Below are 27254 nucleotides of genomic sequence, written 5' to 3'. Positions count from 1 at the left end.
ACCTTTGTTCATCAACAAGCTAATAATTACATGCCCAATAATTGTGTCGTGAGATCAATATCCTTCAAAGATGAAATACTCTAAAAAAGGAAGACATTGACGGAAAACGTATAGAATCAGAACGACACCAACATTGTGACATTTACAAAAGCGGCCTTCTCAAGCGAAATATACTATATATTTCTGATTTGCTCTTTTCAATGAATCTCCCCATCACTTTGGTGATGATATATCGATCGGTATCGATTGCCACTGATTGGCATCCCCCCTCCCCACAAAATATGCACAATATCACCGTAGCCACCTCATTGCTCAACAAATATGTCTGCAATCATAATTCTCCTGGTGAGTGTATATTGGTCGGTTAAATGTACAAAATGCATAATATATGAAACTATATATTTTAATAAGGTTCGATGATTCATAAACGCATCCCATCCTAATCCTGGCTATGGAGTTAACAATCGCTTGGCTTGATATAGCGAGAGCAGGCGTTTATATATGATTAGAACTTGTAAGCAAAATTGTAGTTGTCGGGCGGAGGCGGAATAGCGGGGGGTCGATCCGGAATGTGGATGTTCTCCAGTTCCAAAAGACGAAGCTTCATCTCCATCCCAAGAAGCATCTCGACGTCGTACCTCATCAAACCGCTGGTCATCTGGAAAATAGTGATCGTTGAAGATGATACATATCGGCAATGAAATCTGTGAAATGTTTTAAGGGTCTCATTCTAATACTAATCTAATTTCTGGTTTCCTAAAAATTCTACAGAACTGCATAGTGCGAAACGAGGCAAGCTTGGTGTACAGACATTCGCCATTCTCATGCTTATGAGATTCAATTCCGATTGGATATGAACTGAACTTGATTTTTGCGGATTCTTTGCAATTCAGAATTTAATTTTATGTCATTTTTTCACGAATTAACAAATTCCAATTCCAATCTAATTTGAAAAATCTGAAAATTATCTAGTTGTCCAATTCTAATATTATACACTGCTTTTCTACTGTTGGCGTTTAATAATTAATTTCCAAGATTCTGCAAATTGAGTAATTCTAATTCTAACCAGACGAAATGTGTAACTATGGTTTTAACGTAATATAATTTGATATGAACTGAACTCGCTTTGCAATTCGGAATTAGTTCAATTTCAATTCAAAGTTTTTGCGAATTCAGAAATTCTAATTCTAATCTAATTTGGAAAAGTATTACTGCTAATGTAAACTACTTTTCTACAGTTGGTATTCGATAATTTCATTTACATGATTCTGCGAATTCAGTAATTATAATTATAATCTAACCCGGAAAAAATGCACAGCTATCATTCTTAATTTAATCTAATTTGATATGAATTGAACTTGATTTTTGTTGTGTTTGTTTCTAATTCGAAATTAGTTCAATTACAAAGTTTTTGTGAATTCAGTCATTGTAATTTTTATATAATCAGTCAAAAACCGTAGACCAGTGGTTGCCACCGTGGGCGATAGGGGCCGAAAATAACGAAGGGGGCTATGGGGGGCGATGGCGCGTTAAAATTGGTTTCAAGTCGGAGAAATGACCTTTTTCTTTAGTCAACTCAAGAAAATTTAGCTGTATAAGTGTAATTTCGAGGTCGAGCCGAACAGTTGACCTTTTCTTTTAGTCAACTCGCTGGTAATTACAGTTTCTATGGCCATTTTTCGGTTCCCAATATTTAAGGGGCCATGATCGGTGTGGAGCTTGAAAAGGGGGCGACGAGTCGAAAAAGGTTGGGAACCACTGCTGTAGACCTATCAGTCTAATTCTAATCCAATCTACCGGTCATTTAATTCTAATTTATTTGGCGAAATTTTTCTTTGCTCTAATTCTAATAAGTAAAAAAATCTGCGTCGCTATATTCTAACTCTAATTTAATATGGAGGAGCAGAAAATGTTCTGAATTGTCTAATTCCGGTGGAATGTGATTTAAAGTCTCACCTTTCTCCCGAGTAACGCAGCGATGCCGTCAGACCAGTGATCCAACTGAGGTAGAGAAATAATGAATTAGTCGGCACGGCGTTCATAGCGATGGTTAAGAATTACCGTTGCTGGGTCGGGAGCCACAAAGTTTAGATAATCGTCTGGGTCGTAGAGAATCGAAAACGCGAGATCGGCCGTGTTCTTGTGCACTTTTGAATTTCTGATGTGCGGGCAGCTTTTTCCAAACAGTATGTCTTTGCAGTCGGCGATATCCACTGAGGAAATATCAGGGTTGTAACCGAGTCACAAGGTTTCGAGTCACAAGCCAATTTGACTTTTGTAGTTTAGACTAGAGTCCGAGTTCAAGTCATAGTGTTTACAGTTCAGTATCGAGTTCAAGTCAGGTTCAACTCACTTCTGCAAAACTCTTGGGTGATATCGGATGCCTCGGATTCATAATATTTTCATTTTTCTCATTCTAATCATGTTTATTCAAACAGATATACAATTGCTGGGGCCTACTTTTTCAATTATGAGTCCTGATATACGAGACGAGCATAAGTCATGTAGAATGTGTCGAGTCATATGACTTGGACAAGTCAATGCACAAATTGACTCGAGTCGAGTCATTTTCTATTTTCAAGAAAATGCCTCGAGTCAAGTCGAGTCAGCAAAAATTAGGACTCGAGTCGAGTCGTTAGAACCCTCGGAAGTATGCAGACGTGGTCAGTGGGGTAGTATTTGTACTTTTTCAGGGTACTCGAGTATAGGTTTTGCCTACTTGTGGTTATGATTTTAAACGACTGCCCCTTCAACTTAACAGTTTATAGTAGAAGGGTAACATCGTCACAGCAGCCAATGCAAAACAGCCTTTGTATGCGGGAAGCTGATTATATTTTCTGAAAGTTGTAGGAGTTTGCACTGTCATCAGTGACAGCCACTCTGCATTAGTCGTGAAAATAGGGTCGTTCAGACACAACTTTTCAATGTGATATAATAGTGTTTACGGTTGTTCATTCTATAATTAATAATAATTGAAGAATTTCCCTCCATAAATTTCTATTTTTTCAAATCCTAAATTTTGCACTCCAATAACTTCGCTTCTACCTGTTGGCATGGAGTCGAATTTAAATAACTTGAAAATTTCGTGGGGTTGCCATTAATATTTGAAAAAAAAACAGTTTTTTTAGTAAACTGTATAATTTTCGAACAAAGTTTCTGATCCAAATTTGGTGTAAAATTTGCAGAAAAAAGTTATTTTTGAACAACCCTGGCGCCCTGAGATTTCAAAGGCAGCCACGGTTGCACTTGAACTTGAAGCAGTCGTAGTTTTAACACGTGCCGGATTGGAAATCACTACTTCAACTTGTAGTTGAGTTGAAGTTTACGGCAATCGCTTCTATTTGAGCACCAACAATGACCACTTGCGAAGACATACTTGTATTTGAAATGAAAATGGCATCAACACAATTTCACAAACAGCTTGACCACTCACATTTCCCGTTCATGGATTCAATAGGCGGCTTGTCGCTGGTGTTGTCAACGTCTCCGTAATGCAGATATTTCTGGTTGGGCGACAGTCGACAGCACCAATGCGATTTTTCTAGGGAATGTCAGTTTGTTAATGTGAATAGTAATAAGTAGGGATGGGCACAATGATTGGAGTATGAATTCCAATGATTAGAGTTGAGTCTAGCACTGAAACTATACTCTCCCTGTAACTAAGAGTTCACTTATCAACGAGAATTATAGTTCAGATACTTTTTTCCACTGTGGAAAGGCTGTAAACCACGATCGGTCATATCACGGCATACGAAACATGTAATACAAAACTATGCATGTTAATGGAAATCACATATCTGAGAAGTCATGATTGGCACAACATGCAATGAAATCGGTATGGTCGAAAACACCAAATTATCTTTAATGCGATGTAGAATTGGCATTGTATTTTTGGTGGTCGCGTAAAAGGTACGCATTTGAACTTTCCACATCATTCATACTGGTGCGATGTCATAATGAGTGATAGACAGAGTGCGGCGTACCTCGAAATTTTTTGTTGGAAACTTTATTAAAAACGGTTCCCGCTTTCAAGAAATTCAGTCTTTGCTCGCGGACAAGTTCGAGAATCCGCGGCCGGAGTTCTTCTTGAAGTTCGCTGCAAGGAATAACGGCATCTTAAAAGTTATAGATAACTCGAGTCAGGATTTTTGAATGACTTGACTCAAGTCACCGCCCTAAAAAGACTCGACTCGGAATCATTGTATAAAAAATACGGAACGACTCATGAATCGGGGCGAAACTGCGAGTCAATGTTCAAGTCATCGAATATTCTACTCGGCAAAGGCAGGCGATCAGAACCAATCTTATATTTACTGATTCCATATCTGTTAAAAAAATCAAAATATCTGATGATTCCATCGGAGTCAAAATTTTCAGCGACTCGTAATGACTTGCGACTCAAAGGCAGTGACTCAATCCTGACACTGCCCCCTGTTATGTTCGTTTGTAAATGTGCGTTGGTATCGTTTGTTTTTTCATTTGTCTGGGTTAGTAATCACCACCAATCATTATTTCCTCGTGTGTTGTACTGTGTATTTATACCCTTGTGTTTAACTGCACTCTGGACCATGATCGCCTGTCTTAAAGCTACTCTGCCATCAATATATTGATATCATCTTGGAAGATAGTCGTGTGAGTTATTGTTCTAAGAAGACTAAGAAGATAACACCTTCCGATGGTGACAAATGTAGGAAAAACTCACAGAACGGGTCTGATCTGCGAATCAAACTCTTCCTTGTTGAGACGTTCCTGCTCGCGGTACTTTACGATATCGTTGTAATTCTTGAGCTTCTGTTTGAAGATGTCCAGCGACGTCGGCTTCGTTTTCAGACCCAACAGGATTTGATCGCGGACCACGTTCAGGACCTGCCCGGACAAAATTTGAACTCTATCAATTCTAATCCCGATATTTCCTACAGCCTACTCGGAGTACTTCAAAAGTTAGTACTTGTTAGTAGCAGTACTCTGCAAAGTCCGTACCTTGTCAAAATCCTCTTGAATGGCGCTCATCTCTTTCCACGTCTTGTTGAGAAGTTGGATGCAGATGCAGAAAAACTCTTCGATCGCGTGGTCGTGCGTGAAGAACATGGCGTAATACTCCTCCCCCGTTTCGGTGGCTGCGAAATTTTCGCCTCAACATTATTTCATTTGCGACAGACAGACTTGCAAAAACTACCAATCTGGTAAGTGGAGGGTCAACCAACCGCTGCTTTTCTTTTCCGATTCTATCACCATCTTTTCTCATTTACAATATGGCAATTCTTACAATCAGTTATTTGTTATATATGTTTTAGTTGCAGATTTTTAAACGTCAGTAGGTCTAGTTGCAAGTTTCGAAAAGTGAGTAGTTGTGTAGTTGTAGTTACGAGTTTCAAAAAGTTACTAGTTCTAGTTCTAGTTTTCAGCGTTGAAAAGTGAGTGGTTTTAAAAAGTTATCAGTTCGAGATCTACTTACCAGTGTTGAAAAGTGAGTAGTTATAGTTGTGGCTACGAGTTCTAAAAAGTTATTAGGTCTAGTTCTAGTTACAAGTGTTAAAAAATTTCAGTTTAGTTTCAGTAGCGTGTGTAGAGTAGTGAGTAGTTCTAGTTCTAGCTACGACTGTTGAAAAGTGAGTCGTTCTAGCTTCAGTTGCACATTTTGTAACTCCAGTAACTTGTACAAGTATAAGACAGACAGACAGACTCACGCTGTTCGCCGATCTTCAGGATTTCACAAATCATCTTCACAAGATGAACGGAACTCTTCGCAAATGGGCATTCGTGTTTATCGCCGCGAGCGCTGTTTTCCAGAACGAGCTAAACCAAGACAGAAAAGGTGACGGCGCGCTCATGAGTAGAGCTGGGCGCAATGATTCGAGTACTCCAATTTGAATCGAGTATTAATCCAATGATTTCGTCCCAGTACTGAGAGATGATTTTTTCGACTACTGAAATTATGCAATTGAATAGAATAGTCATATTGAAGTGAGCCCGAATATTCTCGGCTGACACTCGTCAGGGGTACTCATCAGCAACTAGTAGAGAATTGGAAAATTGTACATCAACAATCGTATATCGAAATATGATGTCACCAGCATGAAATGAGATCCCAAATAAGAGAGCGTTCAATAATACGCCTCCTTGCCACTGAGTGTGAATTTATCAACGGAATTTCCAGTTTCGATACTGTTTTACACTGTGGGAAGCCTTGTAACCTCGACTGGTCATTATCGCAGCATACCGAACATCTAGTGCATGGCATATATGTGAAGTCGTGATTGACCCACAGCATTGTCGCAAGGTGCAATGAAATAGGCATGGTTGAAAAATACCAAATTATCTTTCATGTGATGTGGAACTGGTGTTGCATTCTTTGTGATCGCATAAAAGGGATAGATTTGAATGTGTTCTCTATTATTCATGCTCTTACGACGTCAACATGAGTAACCCTCGAATACTTATTCGGAAGCGAATTAGTCCGATACCTGATTATGTCCAGCACAATAATAAGACTTACCCGGATATAGTTGTCTTGCTGGTTCCGAGCGAAATAACGCATGCAGTCGAGCGCAAACAATCCCGGAGGCGTCTGGTCAAATTCAAGCACCGGGTTCTGATTGTTCTGGAATAATATGCTGATATTGAAATGACCGGAATATTTTTTGCTGACAATCGCCAGGGGTAATAATCGTCAGCAACCAGTAGAGGATTAGGAAGAACACTGTAGATCACAAACCAAAACACTCATTAGAAGACAAGCTAATTGGAATTCGACAGATTCATTACCTCGAAACCCAATTTCTTGAAATCGTCGGCGTTGAATTGCACAGAACTAGTCGATCTTTTTGTAGATGGTGAAATTTCCGTAGTGGAGTCAAACGCGATGGTTCGAAGTTCAAACAGGTTTCGACGTTGCTCCTGTGGAGGTATGGCATAAGTTATGAGTAAGATTTAACGTGTTAACCTTCGAGTCGAGTATCTGAGCATCACGCATTATGACTTTGCAACAGTATCGTTTCAATGGTGGAAAGTTCAAATATATACCCTTTATGCGACCACAAAGAATACAATGCTAGTTCTGTATCACATTAAAGGAGGGTTGTAACCAAGTCACAAGGTTCTGAGTCACAAGTCAGTCTGTTTTTATAGTTTTGACTCGAGTCAAGTCGAGTCATTGCCGATTCACCCCTGAGTTGAGTCCGAGTCAGGGAGCAACAGGTCGAGTCCAAGTCTTTATGTTAAGACTCTCAAGTTTGAGTGCAAGTTAGGTTCAACTGACTTCTGTGAAACAATTCGGTAATATTTAAGGCCTCGGATTCATGATATACTTATTTTTCTCACTAACAACACATTTATACAATCATATAAATAAGTTTCTGGGCGTACTTTTCAATTATCTGTCCTGATATACGAGACTGCAATACCAGTAAGTCAAATAACATGTGTCGAGTCTTATGACTGGATCGAGTCATGCGCAATGACTCGAGTACAAGTAGAGTCAATACACAACTTGACTCGAGTCGAGTCTAGTCATCTTCCATTTTTTCAAGAAAATGACTCGACTCGACTCAAGTTATAATTTTTCGATGACTCGACTTGAGTCATTTTATATTTTTCAAGAAATTGACTCGAGTCAAGTAGAGTCAACGAAAAATTACAACTCGAGTCGGATCATCACTGGAGTCATTACAACCCTACATTAAAGTTAATTTTGTATATTTTCGACCATACCTATTTCATTGCACTTTGTCAATGTTGTGGGTCCATCACGACTTCACAGAAATCTCATTTCCACTAACTTACGTAGCTTTCTACTACATGTCTGATATGCTGTGATACGATCAATCTATGATTACAGCCTCCTATAGTGGAAAATAGTATCGGAACTATAATTCTCGTTGATATATTATTAGCGGCAAGGAGTGTATAGTTTCAGTACTCGATAAAATCATTAATCACTACTCCACTCGAATCATGAGAATTAATACTAGACTCAGACTTGAGGACTCAAATCATTGTGCCCGGAACTAGCCACGAGTTTGCTGTCAATACAAAGGAGAGAATACTCACCGCGTCGTGAGGATTCAGTTTCGTTCTCATTCTCTCTTCCAGTAAATTGAAAGTCAAGACCTGGAGGACGTAAAGTTGATGAGCCATTTCCGAGTTGACGTTCTTTGAACTTCGGATGATGTGCTGCGACAGAGAACTGGATTAGAATCTTTCGTCAAACTGACAACCTTACGACACTCACGTTGAGGATGACCGTCCGGAATTGCTTCTGCGTCATAGGATTCGATATTTTCTGCAAAAGAGAGAGAGACTTTTATTAATCCAACTGGATCAAAAATATGTAGTAGTAGGCTAATTCTAGGCAACTTATAGCAGCAAACATGTAGAATTGGGAGCAAAGTCTAAAGCACTTCTGCAACAACTTTTATTCCTGTACCAATGATGGTAAGTTTGACCACCTCCAACTAAGTATGGTAGCAATTAATAATAGCTTCATATCGAAATGTACATGGAATATGTTCAGCTGACACTCGCCAGGGGTAATCGTCAGCAACTAGTAGAGAATTGGACAGAACATAGTATATCACCATATATGTCGTCACCGGCACAAAATTTGAACAATAAAGGGAAACAAATCTGCTATTACTACATGGTAGCAGTGTTAATGTGACACCAAAAATACATCATCTTTATGGCAGGAAAGCTATGCTCCAAAAGGTGCCTCACATTTCTTCCAGTAATTCTGGAGCCCTCGTTTGGATCTCGTAAGAAAAGAGCGTTGATGAGAGCAATCGTGTTGTGCTGAATCTCGGCGTTGGAACGTTGAATGTGCGTGGTCAGGTTGAGGACCGAGACTTCTTTCGAGATCTCGGTATACAGACGCTGACTGGGAAACAAAATTCAAATTCGGGAGTCGACGGAATCACGAATATTCCCGCTACCAACCAGACTTTGCCAATTAGATAATCTAGCTCTAATCTCATTTTTGAAATGCCCCTATGCTCTAATTTCAATTCGAATCTATTTTCTGCTTTTCCACTAATGTAGAACTGTATAGTGAAAAACGTGAGCCAAGCTTGCTGTACAGACATTTGCCATTCACATTTTCAAGAGAATGAGCTCTGATTTGATATGAACCAGGGTTGTAATGACTAGAGTCACGATTTTCTGATGACTCGGCTTGACTCGAGTCATTTTCTCAAAATAAGGAAATGACTTGACTCGACTCGAGTCAATATGTGCATGACTCGAACCAAGTCATATACCCTGAGACTCAGACGGCCAAGAGCGACGTTTCATTGTAATTTCGAAGAGTAGTCAAGTATAACCACCCTATTGGGAGTTCGTCTATTGGTACTGGTACTTGAAAATGCAACCAGAAACTATTAGAAGTGAGGAAAATTAGTATAATATAAATGCGAACCATTCGATATCACCAAACAGAGTTATGACAGTGGGTTTAACAAGACTTTATCTGGAAACTGAGCAGCCAACACAATGACTTGAACTCGAGTCATAATACCATGACTCGGACTCGAACCTCTGCTCGATGACTTGGACTTGAGTCGTGGGCGAATTGAAAATGACTCGACTTGACTCGAGTCAAAACTTAAAAAATGAGATTGACTTGTGACTCGGAGCCTTATGACTTGGTTACAACCCTGATATGAACTGAGCTTGATTTCTGTTATATTTCTTTCCAATTCAGAATTGAATTCGATATAATTTCCAAGTTTTTGCGAATTCAGTAAATTCTATTCTGATGCGGAAATAACTTTGTAGCTAAATTCCAATCTAATTTAGAAGAAAAGGAGAATTTTCTAGAAGTTTATCTCTGCCACCCACCTGTGGATGACGGCCAGTTCCAGAATATTCAGGGCTCTTTGCAAAATGGTGACGTCCGTTTCTGAATTATCTTTCACAAGACTGCAAACCTGCAACGTCATTATGATGATGATTTTCATTATTTCAGAACTTGGAAGCAGAGAGAGCCAGAGTAGACTTTGCTTACTAGCGCTACTCACTCTCAAGTGACTATGTTTTGGATAGCTTCTACCTGTATTCAACTATTTTCCAGGCAATACTTTGGATTTTAAAAAGTAGGAAGGAGTTTTTACATTTTTAACATAATAGTTGTGGCGTACGAGTGAAATAGCCTGTATCAGACTTACTGAATTTGAACATTACACCTAATTGTTAGTCTCATTAGAAGTTTTGAGTTAGCCCCTCCATCATATCCACGTTTCAGACCTCCTATTTTCTACAATCACCTTGAGCAGTTTTCGATGTCTTGGAAATTGCTAATGCTGCTTCAAATTGAACATAAATTTACGACATTACTTCTAACACAGTAGCAACAACGATTATTTAAGCAGTATTTCTCATTGCCGCACCTTTCTTATGAATCCATGTGTGAGAACGCTGTCGTACATAACCGTTCCATGATCGAGCAATTCAATCACTGCTCCCAATCCATGAGCCAATGCTTCTCCCTGAATAAAAGATCACTTTTAGCATTGCATTCTGCACTTGACTGCGACAGAGCTGACTTTGCAAGTCTCCCTCTCAATTCCTTCCACAATCATGGAGAGACCTTTCTTTTGAATGAATATGTCTGCAAAGGTTGGATCGATAGATGATTTGGATAGACGTTTGTACGCGACCACTTTGTCTTCTTGAGGCGTCTTCATTAGCAGGGATTGGATCAGGTCGTTTACAGACTTCTCCTGGAAATACACAACTTATCAATTCAATAAAAGCAGATGAGGTGCTATCGGAAGATATGACCGTGCTCAGAGGTAGTCAGAAACGAAGTACTTCTACCTTTCGGGAGTACTCAAGAACATTTGCTTACTTCACTACTTGCTGAAGCACAAAAATCATAAAGTATTTAAAAGAAGCGAACAGAGACTCTAATTTGGAACCAACACGCAATGACCAATTGCATCGCGAATATGTGCAATAGGGGTGGTCAAAAATGAATTTTTCTCTCAAATTATATTGGCTACTTGATAAAATTGTTAGGTTACCGTCGAAAAAATTTGGATTTGAACAAAATAGTATTTACGGTGACCAATTCTTTAATTATTTATTATAGTGGTGCTCACCGTAAATACTATTTTATTCAAATCCAAATTTTTCGACATCAACAACTCCGCTTCCGCTGGTTGGAATTGAGCCAAATTTGCTGAACATCATTTCTATATAGACACCCTTACACTTTCATGGGGTGAACAGAAAATTTTAAATTTTTGTTCATTAATTTTTATATATTAAATATAAACTTTCTACTCCTGTAGAAATGTGGCTACTGGCTGAAATTGAATCAAATTTGGTGTTTAGGCTTAAATTAGGTACCCTAACAATTTCATCAAGTAGCCAGTACAATTTGAGAAAAAAATCATTTTTGACACCCCTAATGTGCAATTATAAAATATTAAACTGTGATACAGGGTCATGTTACCAGTTACGTAAAGATATCCAATATCCCCATACTTTCTACTTGATTAAATCTGCAATGCGAAAAGGCTTCAAAGATCATAGTTCGTGTAATAGAAACATCTCAGCCTTTGAGATACAGTTGGCGCACGCAGCTATCCCGGACAGGAACATTTTAAGGGGACTAGCAACCCAAAAAAATCAAAATGTTTGATTTTTTTTATTCTGCTAAGAAATGTTAACATTGTATCTCTGCTGTTACCTCATGGCCATTTTTTACCCAAACAATAACTAAAAACTGCAAAATTTCGATTTTATTTTCCTTTGATAATTGGGGGGGGGGGGGTGTTTTTTTTTCAAGTTCCTACCAAAAGATCGCATGTTTCGTCCGATGACTTTATAAAATATAGTGTTTGACAGTTATAAAATATATCTATCTATAATATCTCCGGGTACAAATTTGTTGGATTGTTGTCAGTTGGCATTCTAGCATTCTGGCACTCATTCTTATCATTACATCGGTAACACCTGTTCATTGACTTTTTATGTTTCAAGTGTTTGATAGTCGTTTTCTCAATTGTAAAATTTTTGTTTAGTTGCATAACGGCAAACCAAAAATTTGTTTGAAATATTTGTCGTAAATGCGTCACTCTAGGTTTTTTGAAAAGCTGAGATTCAGACCTGTGCTATGCTAAAAGTTTTCAGTCATAGGTCTACCATGTCAAGAGGTACAGAACGTCACAGTAAACTTACAGCAAATTTATGATAAAAATTTGGATTTTTTTGAATTTTTGAATTTCAAAATGAAATTTCTCCGAGGTGGGTTGCATGTAATCCTTCAAATTTTAGCATAGCACGGCACTGTTCTGTTCTAGTACTTCCTAAAGAAGGCGTTAGATCGTAAAAAGGGCTTCACAATATCGAGATTTTGCATTCCCCGTGTCGGTGCATTTTCTGTCCTTGATATACAAAAAAATCCACAATCTGCAGAGTATAACGAAAATTTTTGTTTTTTTGTTTATAGCATAGCGACATCTAGCAACTGTGAAAATTTCATGGTGATGGGGGTAGCCATCCGAAATTTAGGTTTTTGGGTTGCTAGTCCCCTTAACAGGGGACTAATCTGACATATACAATACCAAGTACAGGATTCTACAGTGTTTCGCGGCAGGCGTCATCAAGATTACATACCGGGGACGGCACAAGCCTCAGCATTTCTCCGTCTTTTATTTCATGTTGATTCTGAAAAGCAATCAAGTTCATCTATCTGCAACATAGCATCACATGACATGACATGACCCACCGCTGCTGTTACGTACATTCCGCTGTCTGTAACTTGCAAAGAATACTCCGACCAATCTGCCGAACTGTGACAATAATATAGTAAGTAAAGTACACAATTATAGTAACTATGAGAGTTTAAACTTACCCTTTGCAAAGATCCTTTATTATGTCTTGTAATTTCTTTGTCTGTAAAAGTGATCACAAATCAGGTTTTTCCCATAATTCATTGCAATGATAACTATTCACTTTTCAAAACGCGCAATTAGAACTAGAACTAACAACCTTAGAAAATCATCAAGCAATCAACTATAATACAACTACGCTACATTCAAGACGGAGGAAACGTTTAGGTTTTCCACATTAACATCACTACAATTTTGAAATGGGAGAGATTGTGATCAACATCTGGCTAAACCACTGTTACTGGTGACGACTCTGAGCTAGCAATGTCTGCAAGAAGATCACACTACAGAACAGCGGTATTCGCACCAAATGACAATACACGTTTTCTAGTTTTTTTTAGATACACAACTAGAACTAGAACGAATCACTCCGCAAATAGAACTACTCGAAAAAACAGCAGTTATAGTTCACTAGATTAACCAAACTACATTAGATCAAGATTGTTAGCTGAGACACAAAAAATCACCAAGTCACAAAATTCATGGCCATCGGCCAGTCAAATTCACAGGGACTTGTGATCGTGCCATGAGTCACTGATTCCAGTTTGACTTCCTAGTAATAGGTGGTGCGGTTGCTTTCAGAAAATTGTGGACTATACCGCACGTATAATTAAGATAATTCTACGAGTCAGTTATAGATTTGACTTTTCGTAACTATATAAGGCAATACGGAAAAAGCTTACATGTTGATTCCTGTTACTACAAAGGCATGGTTACCTGATCCATTTCGTAGAGCTGAGTGAGACCTTTGACATCAACGGCCACCTTGACCACATCTCTCTTTCCATGGCCATGAGCTGTTTGGATCAGTTTCTAAATCAGATGACAAGGCCGCTTTTGAAATAAAGCAGACAAAGGTATCTTTGATTTCGTAAAATTCCATACCTTGTCATACTGAGTCAACTTGATGCTTGTTTTCGTATTAGGAGAAGTAGGCATGTGATGGCTATTCCTTGACATCTTGAACAGCTAAAGTATGCTGACCATAACACGGAATGCCTAAAACCAGTTTTTCCCAGTCCGATATTTGGTTGTATTAAGCTATAAGATACACCACATTACATATATATTAGGGTTGTTCATAATTTGGAAAATCTTACGAATCCTCCGTTGTAATGTCTTATTCTATAGATTATTGATAAAAAACGACACTGAGCCTGAAAGAAGCTCACTGGAAGGCCATTAAGATTTCGTGCAAGGCGTTTGAAAGTAGTTGCAGAAGAATGGGCGTGCCCGCACATCTGCGGTGTCATCCTATGTGGCTCTGCCAACGCCAAATTATTCACAACATAAATGCCGTGCACCGTGCAACTGAAGTGGTACTGGCGGAATTCTAGCGGAATCTTCGCTCTAACGTGAAACACCACGAATGAACATGTAAATCACTATTTCTGGGATTAACCCCGAGTGTATCGTGTACTCGGAAAATATCGACTACGGTTGAATTTTTTCTTTATTCGGGTCTAATTTGGAAATAATCAGGATTGGGAGGCTTCATTTATTACAACATCGTTATTCGCTCATTGCTATCTGAAATAAATCGAGGAATAATAGTCGACATGATTCGTAACACATTCTTCGCTAGAGCGAAATTATCGAATGCAACCAGAAGCACTTTCAACGTTATATTTGAGAGTCGAGCGGACTTGCTAATATTACAACTCATATACCACGGGAAAGTGATTGAATAGTTCTACAATATAAAAGTAATTTCAGAGTATAGCGGGTCTTAGTTTATTCAAAATAAGAACGCAAAGTTGGTCTGTAACGTCGCATTTGAGGCATACGAATATACCAATTGATACGAAAATACCATACATTCAGCGTTATATTTGAGAGTCGAGCGGACTTGCTAATATTATACCTAATGTACCACGGCAAAGTGATTGAATAGTTCTACAATATAAAAGTAGTTCCAGAGTATAGCGGGTGTTAGTTTATTCAAAATAAGAATGCAAAGTTGGTCTGTAACGTCGCATTTGAGGCATACGAATATACCAATTGATACAAAAATGCCATACATTCAGCGTTATATTTGAGAGTCGAGCGGACCTAATGTACCACGGGAAAGTGATTGAATAGTTCTACAATATAAAAGTAATTCCAGAGTATAGCGGGTCTTGGTTTATTCAAAATAAGAGCGCAAAGTTGGTCCGTAACGTCCGTATACCAATTGATACGAAAATACCATACATTCAGCGTTATATTTGAGAGTCGAGCGGACTTGCTAATATTATACCTAATGTACCACAGCAAAGTGATTGAATAGTTCTACATTATTACTGTAATTTCAGAGTATAGCGGGTCTTGTTTTATTCAAAATCAGAGCCGCAAGAAAGCTACCGCGGTGGGGGAATCACTGGCCTATATTATTGCACACGATACCTAGCGACGAGTCGGGCTACATAATGCCACGATGCTAAAGTACATATTGATGTTTTAAACGTCGCCAAATGTATCAAGTGAGCAATCAAATTCTATAATAATCCCGTAAAATCAATATCTTCCGTCGTTTTGCCAACAATTTCGAAGAGGACTTGCGAGGGAATATAAGCTTACGTCTTAACGGTCTAGGCCAGACCGAACAATGTATTCGGCTTTTGCGTATTGCTACGTCAAATATTGATGCAACACGAGATTCTCGGTAGCGCAAATTCTGAATTTATTCGATTAGTTTGAACGGGAACCTTCTATGTTCCAATACACTTCATTGCTGGACGGACTCTGTCGAGCGCAACCATATCGCGGATAGAATTTCAAACCTTGGGGATATGTATTTCTATTGATAAGGTCGCGCCATGCGCCCATATCGCTCTTACTGCAATAACACGTGGATAATTGAAAGCGCACCATTTTACGATCAAATTCGACTGGCTGATCGGGGCCTACGTAGGCCGTATAGGCCCCGGGCTGATATTAACCAGCGCGTTGTCGGCATTAAAACCCCAGATGCGTAGCCAAGGAGTTTCTCATTTATAACTAGAAATCCCGTTCTTTCGAAATGCCAATTCACTAATTCGTATTATCGATGCTGCGTACTGCAAATTAGCTAGAATCATTTGTGTGCGAAATGGGTCATCGATATCTCATGTGCACTATCGTCGGTATTTTGATTTAGCACGTCCGCTTGCAGGCCTGCTGTCGTCCGCAAAAACACTTTCGCCAAACGGGAACAATATCCGAGTGTAATATTGTTTGTGTTTATATATCTTTTTGATTAAAACTTATGCCAGCGTCTGAGCAAATTGTGCTCGTTGCCATTGCCGAATCTGGGTATTTGGGTATGATCAGGGCACCCTGAAATTGTATTTATTGCAGGTTTGCGGCATGTCTGCAATTTCGTTATCAGCGCAACCTTGCCGGCCGATTGATACACTGTACACAGTGTACAGTATACAGTCCGATAAAAGTGATCAATACTATGTATTTCGCACAGCGTAGCCTACTGATGCGTAACGATCCTTATTAGATGTACAAATTCGACCTCATCGTTAGAAACCTAGATTCCATCGCGTGCTCTGGGACACACCAACTCCTATCGCAATTTACAACCAAATATACGTTCACATTCTACAAATTAAAGTGCATTAATTGCATCGATGAGGGCCGCAAGCCGCGTTTAAAATATTTTGTGAACCATTTTTGTGATAAATATTCGCGGAGCGCAAAGTTGAACAGTGTTTTATTGTGTGTGCCTGCTAGTTTGAATATATTCCAGTGCCCATAATATTAATACAATTATGCTTTGCGGACGTAAATCGGAAAATGCAGCAATGCAGTCAAAATCGATGTTTTAATCAGCAATCATGCAATTGTCGCGATGCTAGTTACTCAATACTAAGCAAAAACCCATTGTGTTGGCGGTAAGGAATAATTACTGATTGACCGTGCGCGTTTGTAATCATAATTCTAATCTGTCCTTCGTGTTCCAGAATTGTCGTGCAGTGTTACTATTCAGTTCTCAGTCCAGCGACGAATGCCGAGTGCGCCGCAATCAATAGTCTCAGCCGCGATCTCTGCATTGTGCCATGCGATATGCGTTCACAAACGAATCTCGCTAATTGGTCGCGGCCCCACGTAACACTGATAACACGACTTGTTGAATTGCAACTGAATATTAGTGCCAGAATTGTCATTGCAAAAGGTCGGGGTTTTGCGTTTCAAAAGGAGGGTTTCGACACCCCCTGGCCACGCGCCAGCCGCCACCCCATGCAAAAATAAAAGTCGGCGCCTATGCCCATGACAAAAAGTAATTATTTACGTGCTCAAGACAAAGTGACAGAGATTACGACAGAATCTGATCGATATTACGAAGGCAATGTCATACTGTTACTGCGGTCATAGAACATGCTGCGAATGTACGGTCACTATCCATGCTCAATTGTACAGTAGGGTTGTTCAAAAATTTTTTTTTTCCAAATTTCACTCGCTTCATGATAAAATTGTCAGGTTGCCTACAAAAACCTTACACACTAAATTTGGGTCAATTCCGACCAGTAAAGGCCGTGCAATCTTAAATTGAAATTTCGACACTTCGATATGACCAAATATTGTGTTTCGGGCATGCCTGAAGGGAAAGTGATGCTTTTTTTACGGGTTTACATCTTGAAACTGGACTGTGATAGAGTTGAGATAATGAAATTGCTAATTAGTGGAAAATTAATGACACTGATTTGCTGGAAATGAGTCAACGAAATTGAAGTAGTCTCGTTAAAACGATGGTGATATATATTATCAAATAAAATACTTCTAAGGCTGAAATCGGGCACCATGAAGAGAAAATGAACTGACGCACAGGTAAAATACAGCAAAATATATTTCCCAGGTTAATATCCATACCCGAAAGTATCTTTTGACGTACCGATGTAGATTTGACGACGTTTTCGCTGTTTTCTTCGCAATGCGTTATGACATTTGCTTTTCACAACTCCTATATACCTCCACAAGGCGAATTACGAATGCTGAGTCATTGTATTTTCGAATTTTAGTGGATCTGCATTATCATAGGCCATTTATATGTAGTTATGTACCGTAGTGAACTCGCGCCAACCAACAATGGGATGCTTGAGGTATGTCATGTTACCAGTTGGTTGATAATAATGATGACATATCTTCTTCATATCAATATTTCTTCTGAACCACTTCATATCATTCTCGAGTACAATCGGCCGGCAAGGTTGCGCTGATAACGAAATTGCAGACATGCCGCAAACCTGTAATAATTACAATTTCAGGGTGCGCTAATCTACCCAAATACCCAGATTCGGCAATGGCAACGAGCACAATATGCTCAGACGCGGGCATAAGTTTTAATCAAAAAGATATATTGTGTGTGTCTTGATCGGATGAATGCTGTTATCCACAAGCTCATTTGCTCTGATTACGTGAAATTCACTGTGGTGCGACAAAAGTTATCGCCTCTAGTCTGGGAAGTATATTTTATTGTATTTTACCTGCTTGGCAATTCATTTTCATCATCATCATTCATTGGTTTAGTAGCAATTTTATCAGTTCAATACACCACAAAAATGCGATACAATGAAAAGAAAGGAAGATGTCGAAGCGACTAGGAGTTGTCTATGGAATCGGACACCCACCTTGGCCTAGGCGATGTAAAGAGGAGGCATGCACACTGAATGAAAGTAAAGAAGATAGTGTAGAAAAAGGAAGCGACAAGAAATAGGGCGTGATGTCATGGGAAGCGAGATCGATAGGTCAGTCGTGGTCCGGTAATCTTGAGGATGGACTGTATTTATTTAGTAGTAATTGCTTGTATTTCGACTTGAATGTGGACATGCTCGTCGACTGCCGGATGGCCGGCGGGATACTGTTCCACACATCAGGTCCGGCATATTTGATAGAGCGATGATCTTTTCGGTCGATCATATGATATTTGGACGACGTGGACGCGCGTGTGTTGTACTTGTGCGCTTTTGATTCAGAGGTAAAGAAGTCATTGAAGTATTCGGGCGACGACCGCAGTGAAACTGATACATAAACTTGGCGATTTCTAGTTTTCGCATATCTTCTATGTTTAGGACGCCGAATCTCTTTATGATCCCGGATTTCAGCGCTGAAAGTATTCATATGCGACGTATATCACTATCATTTTCACGGGGCTCTTTCAATGTAGTTTCAGCTTATTAGTGCAATAATCATTTTTCATATATTAGCAATTTCATCATCCAAACTCAATCACAGGCCTTTATCAAGATATAAACGCGTGTAAAAAGCATCAATTTCCCTTCAGGAATGCCTGAACACAATATTTGGTCATCGAAGTGTCGAAAGTTTCCACCGTAATACTATAAATTCAAAAATGGTAGAAATTGACCCAAATTTGGTGTGTAGCGTTTTTTTTTAGGCAACCTGACAAATTTATCACTAAGCGAGTGAAATTTAAATAAAAATTTTTTGAACTACCCTTGTACAGTATGGTGAATTCTGCGCAAATCGACTTTCATATAACTGGAAACAGGCATCATCGTCACGAATGTACCAAATCAAGAAGAGTTAAAGGCGAACAGCGGCTTAAACTCAAAGAGGAGCTTGATTGAAAAACCCCGACTCAAGTGCATCGACATTTATTTGATACATAGTCAGAAAATAAACGCTGTTTTGGTTCACATACATTCGCACCTTCGACTGACGCCTTGAAAGACATCAAAAGAGATTATTGTCCAGTGGTAAAATATTTCAAAAACTGGCTATTCTGCATGGAGAAATTATTGAAAATATTCACGAATGAGAAGAAAACTAATTTTCTGCGTGCGTGGTCCGCGAATCCTCCAACCGTAACTATGTACAATGACGGGTAGATCAATATCTATAAAGAGCTGTGCCGCGTGGATTTCCTTTTCATCGATGGCTGGTGTTGTGCGCAGCAGTAAAGGCTTTGAAAATTTTCAAAGCTATGTGATTTTTGTATGAAACCCAAGAAACCGGGAATGCCGGTGGCAAGCTTTCTCACAAGCAAGCATGACGCAATCACAATAGGAAACTTTCTGCGAGACTTCATACGCGATTCTTCGGGTAGAGAGCGATCCACGAAACCTCTAATCATTGTAGTAGACGGCAGTAAAGCGGTATGGAATGCAGTTTTGGATGCATTTACCAGATAAAATAGACTTGAGTATTATTACCGATGCTATCGCATTGTTAAAGGTCAACTGCATCTTATAAACAACTTCGCCTAATCATGTTCAGAATTTTTTTTCATACCGAAATTGCCGACTTTCCGTATTTCAAACTAATCGGAAATTGCCGTAATTTGGACTGAAAGTCCCAATATTGGTATGTTTACAGAAAAAGCGAAATGTTCATTGTGACGTCATGTAGTTGACATCTCTTCTGGCCGCTGCGGATGTATGCTATAGGCAGGGTTGCCATACCGTCCTTATTTCTAAGATTTGTCCTTATTTTCAAGGGCCACGTCTTAGAAAACTCAACTGTCCTTATTTTCGACTTGCGTCCTTATTTTGTCTTATTTTCAACAACCACAGTACTTCGATCGTTTTTCTCGGGTATCTGTGTTGCAGAATAATCCTAATCCTAATCCTAATCCTAATCCTAACCCTAACCGTAACCCCTAACCTCCAAATCACTTGATAATAGTATAATTATGTAATGAATTCACATTAATAGTTGGTAAGACATTTTTACACAAAATTCTCCGAGGCCCGAATTTACCGATTGAATTCGGCCATCGGTAAATTCGGCTCCGTAAATATCCGCGTTATCTTCCGTGGCTGTGTGATATACGCATACCCTGACCTCCAAATCACTCGATAATAATATAATTATGTAATTATTTCACATTAATAGTTGGTAAAGATTTTGTAGTAGAGGACCAAAATATAACGAATTAGCATTGCAAGCTTGGTAAAATTAACCGACATTTTTAATGGCAGTCTCCTCATAGCTAGGTTGGTGTTTCCTTATAAGGCCAATTTGTATGCAATGTATGATATGCCTTTTGAATATATTAATTAAAAATCTGTCTCATGTTGGTATGCTTAATTAGGACACATTTTGTAGAATGCCACTGCCATGAAGCTGAGATTTTAAGGAGAGCCACAATCAATCAATCAATCAATCAGGTTTATTTATATTTTCATCGCTTCAAAACATCACAAGACTGCGATACAATGAAAAGATAGGAAGGTGTCGAAACAACTTGGAGTAGCCTTTAAGATCAGACACCCAGCTTAGCCTAGGCGAAGTAAATAAGAGGCATGCACTGCACAGTGCATACTGAATGAAAAGTAATGCAGATCGAGAATATAATACTCAAGCGACAAAATGAGGTGGCATGTGGCGGAGGGCGAGGTCGAAGTTAGGTCGTGGTCCGGTAATCCTGAAGACTGGCTAGTATTCATTTAGAAGAATTTGCTTGTATTTCGACTTGAATGCGGGCATGCTCGACGACTGTCGGATAGCCGGCGAGATGCTGTTCCACATAATCCACAATTGGGGTCCGGCATACTTGATATAGCAATGCGTTTTCTTGTATTCAGTCCTGATCATATGGTAGTTGTTCTTCGTCGACGCTCGTGTGCAGTACTTGTGCGCTTTTGTCTCCGAGGTGAAGTATAGTCGTTGAAATTTGAGGGACATTGACCGCAATGGAACTAATACATAAACTTGGCAATTCTAGCTTCCTCATATCTTCTATGTTTAGAACACCAAATCTTCTGAGAAGCGATTAATCAGTTGCACATCCATGTCCCCGTGGTGCTTTGGCAATGATACGGATGGTCCGATGTTGAAGTTTTTGCAGTGGGTCAATTGTATTCTTGTAGGCAGCACCCCAACAGAGAATTCCGTATTGTAACATTGATAGGAATCGAGTGTTGAAGAGTATCAACAGCACGCTGACTGGCAGAGTGTAGCTAAGGCGGCGAAATAGACCACATACCTTCGATAGTTGTGGTTTGAGTGATTGGATGTGACTCTTCCAGGACATGTCCGAATCCAGTAAAACACCATTGGTATTTGGCATTTTTAGTGTTAGAAATTGGTTGGCCAGCGATGTCAACTGTTATGATATCGCAGGAGTTGACGACCAATAATTAGGATTTCGCATCGTTAACCCGAAGGCTATTATGGGACGTCCACTCATGCAATTTGGGCATTTGATCACGGGTGACGGCATTCAAGATTGGGGTAGTAGGTGCGTGAGATAGGAGGTGAGTATCGTCAGCGAACAGAGTGGTATTCAATGACGAGGTTTCAAAGATATCATTGACATATATTGACCGGTCCAAGAACAGAGCCTTGCGGAACACCACGGGTAACAAGGTGGGGGGAGGACAATGTGTTGGATATCGAAACCATTCGATATCTCCCAGTCAGGTAGCTTTTCATGAGCTCTAGTTGTGGACCCCAATGATGACCCCGGAACCCGTAGCGCGACAATTTCGAGAGAAGAATACTGTGATCGACGCAGTCAAACGCTTTTTTTTTAGATCAGTGGTTCTCAACCTTTTTGTCTTCGCGGACCCCCGACCCCCGCGGACCCCCAGAAGGTTTTAGTTCAGATTTAGCTCAATTATCGTGCAATCGTAATCTGACCTCATGACTGTAGGCTCAGTGATAAATAGCAACAAAATGACGTTTCTTGCAAATAAGATCATACTATGTCAACTGACTTTTATTACTTGAAAGCGAATTCTGCAATTGCATTTCCTGAAATATGGTCGTGTCTTTGGAAATTCACGCCCTCGATAGGATATTAGCGAGTGCCGAAAATCCATTTCCACAATATAGGTGGGGCGAATGTAATAATAACGCGTTACGCTTCCGACGACACATGATCGCAACAAATATGGCACTAACATTGACAAACATTTTTTTAATGAACATATAATGTCAAGCCTAGTCGTTTCTATCTTGCACAGTGGTTCTCAAACTTTTTTTAGACACGCCCCCCATTATGATGGTGAAAAATTTCGCTCCCCCTTATCGTCATATCACAAAATGAAACCAGAGTGCTAGCAATCGCAGAGGATAGTTTGATGGCATGGACGGTTATGACTGTTGATGTGTGAGTTCTCATATACGAAATTCGGACTATACACAGGGCAACAACCATGAATTGGAGGTAAACCGCGTAGCGCGAGAAACAATTTTCAGTTGGCCGCAGCTTCGCGCCCCCCTTAAGATGCTTTCACGCCCCCCATGGTGTGTGCCCCCTTCAGTTCGAGAACCACTGATCTAGCAGCTTATCTTGAAGTTATTTTATAGAAAGGGTTTTATATATCGCGGGAGAAAATGGATTTTTGTAAACATTTTCTAAACACCTTACTCATCCAACTCTTTTTCCACAATCCCCAACAAAATATCTCTAAACAGGAAAATGTTGTGTCGGTAGGCTGATGGAAATTTAGCAATTAAAATGAGTCAACACGGTAGGATATTTCATCTCCGACTGCCACTCTGTTTGTTTGAGCTCTGGAGTCTTACTATGAAGCGTATCTGAGTCGTGATTTTCCAAATTTAGAAACAATACAAATTAGCTTATCAACTATTTTGAGGCTTCGCGGACCCCCAGGGGTCCGGGGACCCCGGGTTGAGAACCACTGTTTTAGATCAAGAAAATGCTACACCCCACACTTCGTTTCTCCAAGATGTCATAGTACTGTTCAGCCACTGTTAGCAGGGCATGCGAGGTTTGATGCTTTTTGCGGAAGCCAAATTGTTGTGGAGAAATGATAGACATCTTGGCGAGGAACGAAGATAGGCGCGGGAGAGGAGCAATTTTTCGAATACAATTCCAATACACGGCAGTGTTGGGATCAAGTCACTACCTTCGAGTCACGAGTCATCTCGAGTCATTGCACATTTTGACTCGAGTCAAGTCAAGTCAATTGATTTTCGAAGGTGACTCGAGTCAAGTCAAGTCACTCGTTTTTAGGAGGTGACTCGATTCAAGTCGAGTCAAGTCAAGTCAAGTCATGAATCAAGTCACGAGTCAAGTCATATTGAATTTTCAAAGTATGAGTGGTGATGCAAAGTCATTACATTTTGCTGACTGAGTGAAAGACAGATTATTTGGCCATTTATTTTGATTGAAATAACGAATACAAAGTTAAATATACATGCCAAAAGGCGTTTTATAGCTCACTTAGAACTGCTAATAAAATACGGGATTAACTGCGTATAGCTACATGCTACTGTCTGTTACACCAAAATAGAAGATCGAATACGAAGCCTCGAGAAATCGAAACAAATTGATATGGTACAATACCCATCACTACCCATCTAGACATCTGCGAGAATATATGAACGCTAATGAACGCACAAACTATGTTGGTTTGATTTAAATTATGCAAGAGCGTTGATAAAGGTTTACACTGCGTAATGTGAGCACTGAGCCGTCTAAGAAACAAAGATACGTTTCTATAAGATTAATCTACTACTACTACTACGGCAACGTAAGCTGTGTGGTCAATTTACTATCAGTGAATGACATGGTTGCTTTCACAAGTGACAACGGCGTACAGCGAACAATCCGAACATACATAAGATAGGGTGATTTAATCGACACCGTGTACTTGATGACTTGAAATTGACTCGTAAATTTTGCTTAGAGTCACGAGTCAATTGACATTTTTGAAGCGCCGAGTCAAGTCAAGTCAAGTCATTTTTGCAAAGTGACTCGAGTCAAGTCAAGTCACACGAAAAAGTTGACTCGAGTCTGACCAACACTGATACACGGTAGGACAGATATAGGTCGGTAGTTGGTGACATTACTATGCCTGAAAATGAACACTATTTGAAAGTTCATTTATGTGTTAGTCGAGAAATGTTCAAATCTATGACCAAACATAATTGGCTATGGTATGGATGCGAAACCTGCGAAGATGCGCAAATTACGAATTGTATGCGTACAGGTTCAGATTGGCTCAAGTGGGATTATAGAAGGTTACGAAATACTGAAATCTCACATGAATACTTTTGAATAATTATTAAATCAATACCCTAACAAACATAGGCGTTGACTTTTATTTTTGCATGGGGTGGCGACGGGCGCGTAGTCAGGGGGTGTCGAAACCCCCTCCTTTTGAAATGACCATTCTGACGCTAATATTCAGTTGCACAACAAGTCGTATTATCAGTGTTACGCGTGGCTGCGACGAATTAGCGAGGCTCGTCTGTGCACGCTAATCGCACAATTTAACACGACGCAATCTCCCGCTGAGATGATTGCGAAATTAGGTCATCGTGGGGCCTACGATTACTTAACTTAAACCAAGTTATCGTAGGCCCCGGTCATTGTTTGCCGCGCTCTCGGCATTCGTCGCTGGACTGAGCAGTAAAACACGACGCGACAATTCTGAAACACGAAAGACAGACAAGAATGATATTACAAACGCGCGCGGCCAATCGGTAATTATCACTTACTGCCAACACAATGGCTTTTTTCTTAGTATGAGTAGCTCGCACCGCGACAATTGGTTGCAGAATAAAACATCGATTTTGACTGCATTGCTGCATTTCCCGATTTACGTTCGCAAAGCATAATAGGATTAATATTACGGGCACTGGAATATATTCCAACTAACAGGCACTCACAATATAGAACTGTTCATCTGTTCAACTTTACGCTCCGAGAATATTTATCACAAAAATGGTTCACAAAATATTTTAAACGCGCCTTGCGGCCCTCATCGATGCAAATAATGAACTTATAATTTGTAGGAGGTGAACGTATATTTGGTCTTCAAGTCGCGATAGAAAAGATGGTGTTTCTCAGAGTGCGCGATGAAATCTAAACGAATTTGTACGGTGTTTCTCAGAGCGCGCGATGAAACCTACGTTTCTAACGATGAGGTCGAATTTGTACATCTAATAAGGATCGTTCGTTTGCTGAAATCATCATCAGTACGCTGTGCGAAATACATAGTAGTGATCAATTTTATCGGACAGTAGGCTACAATCGGCCGGCAAGGTTGCGCTGATAACGAAATCGCAGTCATGCCGCAAACCTGCAATAATTAAAATTACAGGGTGTGCTAGTCTACACCTAAATGCCCAGATCCGTCAATGGCAACGAGCACAATGTGTTCAGACGCGAGCATAAGTTTTAAGCAAATAGATACATAAACACTAACAATATTACACTCAGAGATTGTTACTGTTAGGCGAAAGAGTTTCTGCGGACGGTACCAGGCCTGCATGCACCGACGATAGTGCACATGAGATATCGATGACCCATTTCGCATACAAATGATTCTCGCTAATTTGCAGTGCGCATCATCGATAATACGAATTAGTGAATTGGCATTTCAAAAGAACGGGATTTCTAGTTATAAATCAGAAAGTCCCTGGCTACGCACCTGGGGATTTAATGCCGACAACGCGCTGGTTATTATCAGCCCGAGACCTACGGCTTACGTATTCCCCGATCAGCCAGTCGAATTTGATCGTAAATTGGTGCGCTTTTAATTATTCACGTACTATTGCAGCAAGAGCAATATGGGCGCATGCCGCGACTTTATCAATAGAAATACATATCCCAACGGTTCGAAATTCGATCCGCGATATGGTTGCGCTCGATAGAGTCCGTCCAGCAATGAAGTTTATTGGAACATAGAAGGTTCTCGTTTAAACTAATCGAATAAATTCAGAATTTGCACCACCGAGAATCTCGTGTTGCATCAATATTTGACAACGTAATTCAACGCAGTGCACTGCACAATGCGCAGCATTAATAACAAATCGAACACTGACAAGTGACACCAAGGGAATACGAGTGTATGAAGCAGACGAGAATCAGTAGCCTACGGATGATAGCAAACAAGAAAGCGCGAATCTAATCAGTAATTCTTCAACTTGCGTACAGCACAATGGGGTTCCTAGTCTGACATCGCGACAATTGTTTGCACATTATAACGACGTTTGGGCTGCACTGTTGCATTTCCCGATAAAAGTTGGCAAAGCCGTAATAGAGTAATGAATGTGCGCACTTTGCGCAGGAATGACTTTTAATTCGCAGGCATAGGCCACACAAACTCACTGTCCTATTCCGCGCTCCAAGCCTCCAATTAAAGAGACTATCATGGAACTAACTCGAGAATTATTTTGTAAACGAGTATGGGAGCAAATACAATTTAATTAGAAGGAGAACGTGAATTTGCTCGTCTGGTCCAGAGAGAAGATGGTGTTTCGAAGTGCAAGCGTATCGAAATCGACGACGTAAACGAGGTTTCTTCGATTGTCTGATTACTAATCACGGATTACAATTTATTGGGGCGTTCGTTCGTCGTCGCCGACCAAGCTGCGTATCCAATTATCCGCGCGCGTATCGGTTAATGGTAAATAGTTGGCATTTACGCGCTATAACGGACTCAGTATCAG

The 27254-nt window shown here is 39.9% G+C and overlaps 1 protein-coding gene across 1 annotated transcript; it reads right to left on the bottom strand.

Moving 5' to 3' along the window:
* Window positions 1-337: 337 nt before the first annotated feature.
* LOC145457862 (engulfment and cell motility protein 1-like) lies at window positions 338-13977 on the bottom strand. The gene is made up of 21 exons (XM_080336154.1): window positions 13779-13977; window positions 13611-13706; window positions 12857-12897; window positions 12731-12794; window positions 12619-12669; window positions 10539-10715; window positions 10383-10481; window positions 9835-9923; window positions 8716-8875; window positions 8231-8281; window positions 8050-8172; window positions 6766-6897; window positions 6497-6601; window positions 5688-5796; window positions 4981-5117; window positions 4703-4866; window positions 3984-4096; window positions 3434-3541; window positions 2062-2213; window positions 1957-2001; window positions 338-658 (listed from the first exon to the last, which is right to left on the bottom strand). Exons 1-21 carry the CDS (start codon window positions 13851-13853, stop codon window positions 506-508), a joined length of 2244 nt encoding a protein of 747 aa, XP_080192280.1. The 5' UTR covers window positions 13854-13977; the 3' UTR covers window positions 338-505.
* Between the last annotated feature and the right edge of the window lie 13277 nt (window positions 13978-27254).

Source organism: Botryllus schlosseri, chromosome 15 (genome assembly GCF_051294905.1).
Source record: "Botryllus schlosseri isolate E-star chromosome 15, Bs_hap1, whole genome shotgun sequence".
Classification (NCBI taxonomy): domain Eukaryota; kingdom Metazoa; phylum Chordata; class Ascidiacea; order Stolidobranchia; family Styelidae; genus Botryllus; species Botryllus schlosseri.
The sequence above is the reverse complement of the archived record's forward strand: the minus strand, read 5'-3'. Positions and strand labels throughout refer to the sequence as shown.

Excerpts from the sequence above, each read along its gene's own strand:
- LOC145457862 (XM_080336154.1), bottom strand. The coding sequence starts at position 13,853 with ATGTCAAGGAATAGCCATCACATGCCTACTTCTCCTAATACGAAAACA. Across the intron at positions 5,797-6,496 it reads AGCAAGACAACTATATCCGG|CTCGTTCTGGAAAACAGCGC; the intron begins GTAAGTCTTATT and ends GTCTTGGTTTAG. Across the intron at positions 4,097-4,702 it reads TCGCAGATCAGACCCGTTCT|CGAACTTCAAGAAGAACTCC; the intron begins GTGAGTTTTTCC and ends TATTCCTTGCAG.